The 13,125-nt window shown below is 37.2% G+C and overlaps 1 protein-coding gene across 1 annotated transcript; it reads right to left on the reverse strand.

Moving 5' to 3' along the window:
• Positions 1-649: 649 nt before the first annotated feature.
• Positions 650-12,044, reverse strand: LOC136678549 (polymeric immunoglobulin receptor-like). Its single transcript, XM_066656594.1, has 17 exons — positions 11,906-12,044; positions 10,039-10,383; positions 9,485-9,566; positions 9,142-9,368; positions 8,815-8,869; positions 8,327-8,421; positions 7,967-8,041; positions 5,261-5,590; positions 4,862-5,170; positions 4,515-4,551; positions 4,309-4,386; positions 3,361-3,461; positions 2,858-2,910; positions 2,511-2,558; positions 2,345-2,416; positions 1,737-1,782; positions 650-858 (listed from the first exon to the last, which is right to left on the reverse strand). The coding sequence occupies exons 1-17, from the start codon at positions 11,952-11,954 to the stop codon at positions 833-835; spliced, it is 2,028 nt and encodes a 675-aa protein (XP_066512691.1). The 5' UTR covers positions 11,955-12,044; the 3' UTR covers positions 650-832.
• Between the last annotated feature and the right edge of the window lie 1,081 nt (positions 12,045-13,125).

Genomic DNA, 13,125 nt, shown 5'->3' on the forward strand with positions numbered 1-13,125 from the left:
ATCGAGACCCTGAACTGGATAAGCGGTTACAGATAATGAATGAATGAATGAATAAATAAGTAAGCATGAATATACCTACTGGAAATAAAGAATTAAATTATTTAAAATAAAAATTTCCATATTGTCTTTGTTCTTACGCCTGCTAAAATTAGCATATACTACACCACATTAAGTGAAAACTTGACTGTCGTTACTAACATGTTCCTGTTTTCTAAAAGTCATTAAATCATTTAAAAAAGCCATATCTTTTTAAAGGAATTGACATATGATCAGGGTGATAAACTTAATCCAGCTGCAAGCTCCCTTACTCAGCTATCAATAAGCCTGCTGCTGGTGGTTAGAGTATAAATGTGGTGTATAGCTAAAGCTATAGGTAAAGCTTGCTAGCATACTTGCAGTTTAACTCAGATTCAAATGGAGCCTTTCATTACAGCAAGCTTTCATCAAAAAAAAAAAAAAAAAAGTTCCATTAAATATGTTTTAATAGGAAAGAAGCAGCACAACTTAAAACTGTTGCCTAGTGCCTAGTTTAAATAGCAGTTACTACTAGCTGTTACGGCTAAAGTTTCTTCGATAATCTACCATTTACAGATCAAATTTCTTTGTGGTTTCAAGTAAATAATTTACTGATGTCAGTAATAATTTGCAGTACAATCATATGTGGACTAAAAAATGAATCAAATATTATACACAAAAATGTAGGACATGTGCATTTTGTGGCCTGAGGTCTGAGAGTCTGGGCAAAAAGCAGGTGAAAGAAAAATCTCAGACACTAAAAAGCAAGACCATGAAGATTCTAAGGTCCAGCACCTCACAGCATGTGTGGAATCCTTCAGTTGTGTTTAATGTGATGACTCTCTGAAACATAAAACCAGAAATCAATTCAGTTCATTTTAGACAGAGGATTAGTAGCAGAACTGCAAACAGAATCACTGATTTCAGCCAAACAAAACCGGCACGCTCGTCAGGACACAACTGTAGAGTGGGTATCTGTCTACTGACACATGATAAATAAATGTTTAAAAAAATCCTCATTGGAATTTTGTCTCGTGCACATTACAGCCGGTCCACCAGGGGTCCTCAGCGTCCCGTGCGAATTTGAGGTATACATTTGATGTATAAAGTAAACTGAGGTAATAGGTGTAAAATCAAATATTCATTCATATTTTCCAATGTTGCCTTAATGAACATATTGACTAGTCCATCTGACAGTAATTAAGACATGGGTACAGTATGAGAGAAGTTTTGATAATGAATTACAGAAGTTATTCAGGTTTTTTTTTTTCTGACTTCCTGTGTTTGTCAGCAGCAATAAAACACAGCCTTTGTTCTAAACTAACAAAGCAAAATTCTGACAAGCATTGGCTGATCAGTCTCATCTAGCATATCATCACTGTCCAAAGACAAACATGTATCTCCAAAAATAGTAAATTATAGGAGAATTCTTAACTTTCAATGGAAGTCTATGTAAAAAGATTTTATTCCAAGTCATTTTGGAACATGTTTATTGGTCCATTCATTAATACTTTTTCACACCAAGTAAAGGACAGCTACGGTGTTCAAATGATGTAGTAAAATAAATATCAACAAAAATACATGAGATACATGTTTTTGATTGGATAGCACTGATAATTTGTAAATTTGAATTTTTGCTGAGATAAGAGATTTTTTTTTCCCAGTGTGTGTTAACACTTATCCCCAGCTGTCTTTGGACCCTTAGTCTGTGAAGCTCTCACCTTTTACTTCAGAGTGGTAGATCACATCTTCATATGCTTGTGAGAGCTGGAAAATAAAATGTTTGGAAATAAAGGATTAGTTTACATTGTTACCATGCTGAGTGCTGCCCTATCTGCTCATTTTAATGTGTGAAAAGTTATGGAACATCCACAAAAATGAGACATTTCTTAAAATCAGCTTAGCTTATTATGCAGCTTTTATTAATCAGTAGAAACAATGTGTGTGATAATTTAAAAATGATTTTTTCTTTGTCCACATCACCATGTTTGTTTTCATTAAACTATTTGTATATATTTTATTAATATTATTTTGGTTTCTTTTTCACTCACTAGGTTTTGCTAGTCTCATTAAAGCAGCACTCCTCAGTTTTAAATTTGAGATGATTCATTTAAGCAACTTCTGCAGAGTCCTCTGCACATTTGCTCTGGGCATTTTTATTTAAAGTGCTGCTTGCATTTCTTAAACATTTGGATCTTTTAGCTTGGTCACATGAAAAGTGTTGGTGTTGTGAAAGAAAAAAAATCATTCTAGTAATTATTCAACCAGTTACATAACAGTGAATTGTGGTTCTTTACAACAGCTGCATTTTAAAAGGGATTTTACTTACAGTTGTGTTTTTGTTAGCCGTGGCTAAGCAGCTGTAAGTCACAGTGTTTTGTTGAGTAGGTGCTGATTGAGGCTGTAGATATAATATTATAATGGTAAGTCAGTGATAATACTTACAGATTTAAATAACAGAATACTGTTTATGGGTGCAGACAGATTAGTCTTACCTTTATATTAGTCACAGTGCAGTATGTAATAATGTTTTCTGCAGGAGTCTTTTTCCATGCACAGGTTTTACATGCATATTCACAAAAACAGTACAAGACTCAAATTATGCACTGGTTGCATTGGTAAAAAGCTTTTTTTTAATTTTTATTCTGATAAATTGTCATATATTTCCCTGATATCCAAAATATGCCTCATATGGACATGCTTTTAAAATCATGGCTATAATTTAGCATTGTCAATTGGTAATTATTTAACGTATTGATATATATGTATGTCATATATTTTACCATATGGCTATATATATAATACATGACATATACCAGATTTCCACGTGGATAATACTAACTTTTTGAACTGCAGAGTTACTGCTCCTCTCTCTGGTCTCCATCTTATTGTCCTCTGTTAGAATGAGAAAGTGTGAGTAAAGGAAAAAATGCAATTATTAATGAATAATTTGCTTTGTCCAGTAATAAAAATATTAACAAATATGTGCAATAAACATGAAAATATTTAGATGTAATGCTCTTCACGGAACTCCATTACAACTCTCACTCACTCACACTGCAACACGTTTACTCTCATAGTTAACTATAAGCTTATGTCACAAAAACCAAAAACCTACTGGAGAAGGAAATATAAAAGCTGGTGTTTTCAATTAGTGCAAAAAATGGAAAAGTTCAAAAAGATACATGGTTCTGTTTCGGCAAAACTGTGGTATGTGTTTTTACAAATGGCAGTTCAATGTGAAAAAGGATTTTTTAATTGCACCAGTGCAACTTTATTACAGGATTAAATCAAATTCTCCAAAATGTCTCTTAACTTAAGTAAATAAAGTCAATAAGTATTTACTGTGCTTTTTTTTCAGGATGCAGGCTACAAAACTTAGCAGAATCAGCAGTAGTCCGAGGATTGCGGCAAGGAGAAGCCAGTCAAGCATCTTTCTATGTCTGCTATAAACAAAGACATATCTTTTCAGTAAGTGTAAAACACATGAATTAACTTTCACAATCAAAAAGTAGCTTAGCATCTCTAAGCTAATGTTTGGATCACAGTGAACCTTTCATAAAGCATTTCTGTGTCATAATCAGAGATCTCTTTTTTTAAAGACTGTAATGAGGGGCGGCACGGTGGCGCAGCAGGTAGTGTCAGAGTCACACAGCTCCAGGGATCTAGAGGTTGTGGGTTCGATTCCTGCTCTGGGAGTGTGGTGTGTTCTCCCTGTGTCTGTGTGTGTTTCCTCTGGTTTCCTCCCACAGTCCAAAAACACACGTTGGTAGGTGGATTAGTGACTCAAAAGTGTATGTTGCCCTGTGAAGGACTGGCGCCCCCTCCAGGGTGTATTCCTGCCTTGCGCCCAAAGATTCCAGGTAGGCTCTGGACCCTGAACTGGATAAGGGTTACAGATAATGGATGGACTTTAATGAGATATATTTATGATGCAAGTGCTTGGATTATAAAAGAAAATGTGAGCATCTTCAATAAATGTACTTTTGGAAAGCAAGTATTCTGAAAAGGATGGAAGCTGTGATAAAGGTAAAAATCTACCTACACTACATTATGAAAATAAAACACCTTTTTTTTGGGGGGGGGGTTGTTTGTTTTTGGGGTTTTTTTGGCACACAGACAAATTAATATTTATATTAAAAATCTGTTAGGCAGGAAGTTAAGTAAACGGGGGATTGGTTTCTGATTTTTTCACAGCACTAAATCAGGAATTTATAAGTTGGAAATACAGAATTAGTCTGATTAGTCTTAGTTAGAGTTCAGCTTATCAACATTAAGTCTTTTGTGAGTTACTTGTCTTGCTCCCTCTTGCTCTTGTTCGTGTCATTTGTATTCTTAGGGGTTGTAACTGTAGAGTAAATAGTTGTCATTCTGCAAAAAAAAAGCCCCACCCCCCAAAAAAAATAAATAAATAAACTGAAATGAGAAAAAATGGTTGCGTTTGAAGAGATACAGGATACTTACTTATGTTGGGAGAAGTACACAGAATCATTACTTACAGGTATTTATCCGTCTCTCGTGTCACACTTGTAGACACTGCAAGACCAGTCAAATGAACTTATACATTCTGTTACATATTTTAATTAATTTTATTTAACCACACATTTTTGTGGCTTTGCAAGAAATTACACTTTTTATAGGCATTGTCATTTCTTTACTTTAACATTTTCATTAAATCAATATTTTACATTTGAGGTAGTTTAAAAAAAAACTACTGTTCAACCTCAAGTTCAATATCAGCCTCATCCTTCATCACTAACACACTAATTCAGTTCACTGCTGTCCAGAGCCAAATAATTTACATAACAAGCAAATTAAATCAAAAAGCATGTGTTTAAGATTGTACCTGGAATTGCATCACTGACAAAGAGATGGACAGGGATCTGTAACGTCTCAGTTTTACACCAGTACCAGCCAGCATCACTCTTCTTAAGTTCACTTATATTCACGCTGAATGACCCTGTCCCAGCTTCACTGATCTGCACTGATGAATTCTGGGATGTCTTTGTCCTCCCCACCGTGTAGCAGCTCCAGTCTTTAGATCTGCACCACTGCTTCTTTTTTTTCTGATAATTTGAACTGTAGAGACAATTGACACTGACCATGCCTCCTTCATGACCAGACACACTGCTGTGCATCACAGATAGATCAGGATCTGGACACAGAGAAAGAGGAATTAGGGATGATGCCTGGATTAATCACAGTGATAAGTCTGTGTTTAATATTTACTGTTTTAATAGAATACCGGATTTCACTGTGATGTAAAATTGTTCTTTATCATCTGGTTCTAAATGTCCCCCAATCTCCACAACACACCAGTACATTCCAGTGTCTCCACTCTGCAGATCACTCATGGTCACAGTAAAGAGACTCTGAGCTGGTGAATCAATGACTGTAACTCTCTCTCTTGTTGTATTTCCATAAGCAAGAATCTTGCAGTAATTGAATGCTCCCCTAGCATCATAGCACCAGTATTTGTTATGCTGTCTATATTTCATGTCATAGTGACATGGGATGTCAACCATTCCTCCAATTTTTTGAGTTATTTGCCTTGTTCTCCAGCTTTCAATGCCTACTGAAACAAAACAAAAACATTAGAATGCTATCATTACTATCCACTTTGACAGCTAATAGCTGGTCTATTATTATTTTAATGTAAACAGCCCACTTACCTGGAGCAAAGAAAAGGATGAATAAAAAGCAGTCCATGTTGGATCTATTCTTAGGTAAAATAAGGTTCTTTTCATTTCCTAAGTGTCTGACGTGTTGCTTGCAATGTGGTTGAAGCATTTGAACCAGTTCCTGTTTGCCCACATTTACTGGGAAATGATCAAACCATGGTTAAACTGTATGCATGTTTTGTAAAGACACTGAACACCTACCATATGAACTAATGTACTAATCAATTAATAAAAGTGTGTGTCAATCCGGCAGTTGGACACAAAGTAACTCTTCAGGTTTCTCCTTTAGTTAGCATCCACTGCTTCTGACAATGAAGCATAGGCTACAGGTTAGATATAAAACTGCTTGTGTTTTTAACATTACTGTTGTTGTAAGAACAAGGAAATCTTTTATATTTCACATCACAAAAAACTAGCCTGGGCGGCATGGAGGTGCAGCAGGTAGTGTCGCAGTCACACAGCCCCAGGGACCTGAAGGTTGTGGGTTTGATTCCCGCTCCTAGTGACTGTCTTTGAGGAGTTGGTGTATTCTCCCTGTGTCCGCATGGGTTTCCTCCGGGTGCTCCGGTTTCCTCCCACAGTCCAAAAACACACGTTGGTAGGTGGATTGGCAACTCAAAAGTGTCCGTAGGTGTGAGTGTGTGAGTGAATTTGTGTGTCTGTGTTGCCCTGTGAAGGACTGGCGCCCCCTCCAGGGTGTATTCCTGCCTTGCGCCCAATGATTCCAGGTAGGCTCTGGACCCACCACGACCCTGAACTGGATAAGCGCTTTCAGATAATGAATGGATGGATGGATGGATGGAAAAAACTAGCTCTTTATTAAAAACAGAAAAACAGAGGGCAGCACGGTGGTGCAGCAGGTGTTGTCGCATTCACACTGCCCCAGGATCCTGGAGATTGTGGGTTCAAGTCCCGCTCTGGGTGACTGTCTTAGGAGTGTGTTCTCCCCGTGTCCACGTGGGTTTTCTCCAAGTGCACCGTACACAGAGTCAGGTAATTTAGAAAGGATGCCTGGATTTGTTACAAGTGTAGGCCTGTATTAATAAATGTAATATAATACCACTGTGATTTCACTGTGATGTTATCTACCTCATGAATGAGGATTCTTACTCAATCTCCTCAAGTGAAATATCAGATACAGTCATTAGGTTTAATATGTTATCATTTTTTGCAATGGGGCATTTATTCTGATACAACATATACAAGATATAAACACAGTAGACATTCAGTGAAATTCTGTAATATCGCTTCAGTGATGATCAAGCCCAGACAAACCCTGCTTCCCCTGCTTCATCTCAAAGTCTTTTTACTGATGTTGTCCATTCGTTTCTTTCTTCCAGTCCCTTTTGCAGTGAAGGTGTTTTCAGTCAGAGCCCACGGACCTGTTCAGCTGAAGTGTTCATAAAGACCAGTGGAGTGTATTCTCCATCTGTACAGTTCAACGGCAACATCTGAAATGAAAAACAAAGCAATTCAACCTGATGTCTCAGCAAGTGTTTAGACACGTTCAAAATAGTATCATGAATTTAGAGGTGTATGGGACTATGGAAGCATATCAGTATCAAAATAAAAATGATAATGTAATACACAAAAAGACAATGTAAACCTAAGTTTGAATTTAAATGTTCCACTCATACATGCAATTTCCACTCAAAATTAATTAATTCATTCATTAGCTGTAAGCGCTTATCCATGTCATGGTCACGGTGGGTCCGGAGCCTACAAGGAATCACTGGGTGCACACAGGAACACAACCTGGAGGGGGGTGTCAGTCCTTCACAGGGCAACACACACTCACTCACGCCGGGAGAATACACCAAACTCCTCACAGACAGTCACCCGGAGTGAGACTCGAACCCTCTACCATAGACCTTTGAAGCTGTGTGACCACCGTGCCTCCTCCGCTCAAAATTCACATTCAATAATTCTATTTCAATTTGCAGTTTGTAGACTTTAACATTTGAATTTTTCCATCTGTCTAGCAGTGTGGTGAGTTTGAAAAATACACTTGAGTGCAAATCCACATTAGATGAATAACCTTTTAATCATCATTTTGACACAGTTAATTCAAACTGGGAAGAACATTTTCATTTAAATAAAGATCAAAGCATTCAAAGTACTCAGTACTCAGTGTAAATGAAATATCAACAGTCTACCAAATTGCAAATGTAAATGGAATTATTGAATTTTGAAATTTGTGGGAAATTAAATTCAAGTTTAGAATTAAATTGCACATTTTGACTATTAAGTTTTTATTTAAAATTTGATACTGATATGCTTCCATATGAGACAGACCATGGGCTTAGCTTTTGTTGCATCCACTGCTCTTTTCTCAGGCTCCCTCTCTGTTGAATAAAATAAAAACAATTTAATGATTGATGAACTATGTCCTAAAATGTTGAGACAGTGAAAAAGCAAAATCCTAAAAATTCTACATGTTTATAATTAATAATAACTGTATATTAATAATATATACAATATAATAAATCTATACAAATAACTAATAACTTTCATTGGTACTGTTTGCCAGTAGCTATGTTAGTTAGATGGTAACAATGACTGCTTGCTCCTTTAAGCCAGGCTCAGTGAATTCCAACTTTAGTTTTTAATGAACTGAAAGTGAAACTTACTGCATTTCTCTCGAATCCTCCATGGCACCAAGACTGCAGTCAGTAAAAGCAGCAGAGCTCCACAGACCATCAGAGCAGGGTGCCAGAATGCTCGGCTAAGAGAATACAGTAAAGAAATATGAAATAACAAAACATACAAAATGCCCAAAAGAATGAAGGGTGTTCATTGGCTGTTAGTACATCATTACAACAGAAACAGCTGGCAACACTTCTGGCAATGCTTTACAGTAGATGCAAAAAGAAGAAGAGCTAATTGAACCAAGCTTACTTCTCTAACCTTACTTCTCTAAGGCTACGACTGCCCCCACACCTCTTTGGCCCACTTCTCTAGCTAACATTTGACACTGAGAATAGATGAGCTGTCCACAATATTTTGGCCATATTGAGAAGCTAAACATGTAATCACACCCCACATATGTAATATGGTATCAGTTATTTATTATTCAATAAAGTAGATTGAAATAAGGAGGGGGATAGTCACCAGTCACCTTTTAGAGTCCTCAGACTTTAGCACTGAGGGATGCTCCGTTGTGATAGATGGCGCTGTAAAGGAAGGAGTTCAAAAGTAATCACAAGTTGAATTAAATTCAATCACAACATGAATTAAAAACAATCATTTTTAATTATATATGTGTAAAATTTATTGTGCTAACACTGAACTTGATGACTAGGTCATCATTCATAAGGCTCTATGGCACCTACATGACAACTAACAGGTGTTCTGACAATCGATGATTAACTTTTTTTTTTGTCTTTAGTATTATGGTTTCCATAATGTTAGTGCTTTGCTAATGGAGCTTAAACACATCACATACTAGTGGTTGGTCTTGGTGTCACGAGGACGTGAACAGACACTTGCTGCTGACCAGATCCACACAAGTACCACCCTGCATCTCGCATCTCCAGGTTCATCATGGTGATGGTAATAATGCTTTCCCTGTCGTCGCTGATGAGCAGTGATCTGCTGCTGAAGGTTCCATTAGAGTCCGTCGTTTTGCAGGAACTAATATAACCACTCCTGCACCACCTCTTCTCACTTTCCCTGAGAAAAAAGTTACAAGTCTCTGTGTATTTAGCTTGACTTGAGTCATTACATTTGAGTCTCTACACTCAACTATTTAATATCAGATAACAGTAAATATGCCAAAAAAAAAGTACCTGTGTTTCTCACTGTACTGGCACTGGACACTGACACTGCCGCCTTCCTGCCCAGTTACCATGCTGTTGACCACAGTCATACCTGATACACCACAAAACGTTTGCATTACGTTTAACAGGCCTCGGCGGTAAAATGGTACTTTAGTTCAACAATTTATGTAAAATTAGGTTAAATGAGGTAAAATTATAATCATTAAACTGGATGACACTTATAGGAACAGTCTGTAATAGAGGAGTCTTTACAGTAGAGTCTCTAGTTGATTTTAAAACTGGAAGGCCATAGGCCTCACAAAGTAGACAACTGAAATATTTTATGCACCCCATTTCAGGACTTATATTATGTTCTTTTACTTTACACAGTTTTACTATGTAATCTTACAAATAATCTCCTGAGAATGCAATATATGTTTAGAGAACAAAACCACTTTAAAGTGTATTCAAGTCCTTCCTGATTATTTCCTGTACACCTACGCATTTTGACTAAGAATGAATTACACAAAATGGTGGTGCCTTAATTTTGCACAGTACTTCAGGAAGCAGCTTTATTCACTCACCGTGTATGACAGTGATATAAATGGATGCAGTGCTGTCTACATTCCACATTCCTCCAACCTCCACAGCACACCAGTACCAACCAGTATCAGATTCCTTCAGGTCCCGCATTGTGACTGAGAAAATGTTTTGGCTGGGGTCATCAACTATGGTCACTTTGCCCTTCGCTAACGGGGCAGATTCTGGGTTATCTGTACGAGCCAAACTGCTGCAGAACTCCCTCATAGTGCCCTGACACCAGTACTTCACATTCAGAGAGTACTGAGGGGTGTAATGGCAGGGAACAGTCACTGACTGACCCTCTAATACTGTCTGATCTCCAATTGTGGTCACAGTGCACACAGCATCTAGAGGGAGAAAAAGAGGGTTAATCCATACAAACATCCTGATCATCTGACTGACCAACTCAAAAGTGTCCATAGGTAGAAGTGAATTTGAGTGTGTGTGTGTGTGTGTGTCACCCTGTGAAGGATTGGCGCCCCCTTCAGGGTGTGTTCCCACCCTGTGCTCAGTGATTCCAGGTAGGATTCTGACCCACCGTGACCCTGAACTGAATAAGCGTTTTCAGACAATGAATGAATGCATGAACTTACACTACATCCTGCTTACCATATTAAAACACTGCATACTCCATATATATGATCTACTTGAAACTAATTGTACATAGCTTTCTCTATCAGTGTAAACTCTATAGTGCATACAGTACAATGTGGTCTTTTTTAAGGTTTAGTGATCTGTAAAAAAGTTATGGAGGTATAAGATTGTGTTTATTTTTTCCCCTCCATGAAATATCTATAAATTGTCTTAAATTTAACAATTTGGGGCATAGCATTGACTTACAATTTCAATTGTAATGGTTCTTAATTGATCAGGCCTTCTACATTATGAAACAATGTTCATTATAGACAGTAGTTACATGAACTCTACAAGCTATTTAATTTGATTACAATTATGAATAATATTGCAGAGCACTGAGTATTATTGCGAGGAGAAAACTATTATATTCACATCAGGACTATGACTAGACTGTAGAAAATTACCCATTGGATGGTTGAAAGGTGAGGAAGAAAATGACAGAACTGGAGCAGAATAAATAATCACTAACATGGCATTTCTGAATGAGGGTAGGAACATTTGTTCAAAACAACAGCAAAAAAACAATGACCCACCAAAAACCCTGAAAATGAGCTGTCATTTCCTGGAGCTAGTTTTTTTTTTTTTTTTTTGGCAGCCCCCTAATATGAGGTCATTTTCACTGAACAGGAAGATGACTAGATCTTTGATTATTCTCAGTATACATCCAAGAATGAAAGACAATATGCATAAAAGCAACAGTGGTTAAGTGTGTGTATGCCTAGTTATTCTTGTGGTGTCCAGAGACTTGTGCAAGAGACAGAGGAGGAAGGGAGGGAAGGCACTTAGAGGTGGAGACACACAAAGAAGGCGGGGGAGAAAAATTGGGAAATAGGAAAAGATTGCAGAGAAATATGTTGGACACATTTTATCAGTTTGTAATATTCTAACATTTGTAGCCAGTTGTCAATAGACACCAATTACTTAAAAAAAACTGCTTATTTTGTTCAGAAATACCCTTCAATAAGCTGAGAGTTGCGGGAATATCTGTAAAGAAATAAATTCCAAAGACACTCTGGAGAGATGTGTCACAATTCTGCTGTTAAACATCCCACTAGAGACACTCCAAACCCTGTATCAGCATTAATAAAACACCCTCCATACTCCTGGCACTGTTCATGTTCTCAATATTTGCGCAGTGCTGACACTTACAGCTGCACGGACTGATGAAGAAACAAACTCCTGCCGGATACTGCACCTGAAGCTCACTGAGTCATATAGATGAACAGATCTCACCTGGAAGTTGATGAAAGAGAAGAGGGAGAAGAAAGAGGAGTGCAGTCATGGTTAAGACTCTGAGGGTTGGTTCAGAAGCGCAGCTGTTTTGAGAAGAATTCCTACTTTCCTTCTTCTTCACTTTCACTTCCCCTTCAGCCCTGACCAGTCCCAGATGTTAGAAGAGATTTAACTCTTTGTGCACCATGACACAAACTTCACCTTCAGCTTAGAAAATAAAAAGGCAGGAACTGGGTGAATATTTACAGGAAAAAAATATGAATTTAGCTGTGAAATTAAATAAAAACATTTTCAACTCATTTGCGTGAAACTTAGGTATAAATTTTGGAAAACATTAAAAAAAACTTTTATGCATTATGTTCTTTCCATTATGTTAAATAAATAAGAAACTGATTAACTTAGTGTTTTAGATTGAGGTCTGTAAAGGATTTTCCTTTAGAAATTCTTCTATATTTAGATTTTTTACACTTGATTTCCAAATGTTTGTAAACCCTGTTTTAGTAATTTAAGCTACTTTAAGGTTCATATATTGCAATATTTTTGTATGTATTTATAATGTTATATTTGTTATTTGTAGTGTTAGAAATACTTAGGTTTTATTAAGTTACTACACAAAGTGCATGGGATATGACACACACACACACACAGTAGTAATTGCCTAAATTATGCCTGGATCCGACTGCATGATATTTTTGCCTTTCACAACGTTCACTATGCCAGATTAGCATGTCAGTGAAAAGATCCAAAGAGTTCTAACATGCTAGATTTTCTGTCGTGGGGTGTCCCAGACACCACATCGCTTATCTTATTTCATACTACACAACCTTTGTTACGCCAAATTCTGTGACCGTCGAGTTCTGTGACCCTAGAGGGCGCTACTTCATAGCCTTGGCATAGGGAGTCACAATTTCTGATAGCTGCCGTCAGAATTTGTGACTCCCACTAAGTCTCCATATAAACCTTATAAAAATGAATGTTCAAGTACATTTATGTAATTAATATTCAGTGTCAGTATTTCTGACAGCTGGCATCAGAATTTGTGACCCCTATGCTGGACATGAAGCAGCGCCCTCTAGGCTCACAGAACTCAAAGAACAGAATCTTGTGTAACACTGTTACTCTCCTCCAATGATAATATTCTATTCCAACACTGGAAGTTTGTCTGAAATATCGGGCCAAATTCACGTATTCTGATCCCTGCATTAGAAAAACAGGCTTTG

The sequence above is a fragment of the Hoplias malabaricus genome, chromosome Y, assembly GCF_029633855.1.
Source record: "Hoplias malabaricus isolate fHopMal1 chromosome Y, fHopMal1.hap1, whole genome shotgun sequence".
In the NCBI taxonomy this organism is placed as follows: Eukaryota; Metazoa; Chordata; class Actinopteri; order Characiformes; family Erythrinidae; genus Hoplias; species Hoplias malabaricus.

Bases quoted from the DNA above. Each gene is read 5' to 3' on its own strand.
- LOC136678549 (XM_066656594.1), bottom strand. From the start codon at position 11,954: ATGACTGCACTCCTCTTTCTTCTCCCTCTTCTCTTTCATCAACTTCCA. The intron at 8,042-8,326 runs GTAAGTTTCACT...TTTATTCAACAG, and splicing joins GAGGATTCGAGAGAAATGCA to AGAGGGAGCCTGAGAAAAGA. The intron at 4,387-4,514 runs GTAAGTAATGAT...TTTTTTTTGCAG, and splicing joins CGAGAGACGGATAAATACCT to AATGACAACTATTTACTCTA.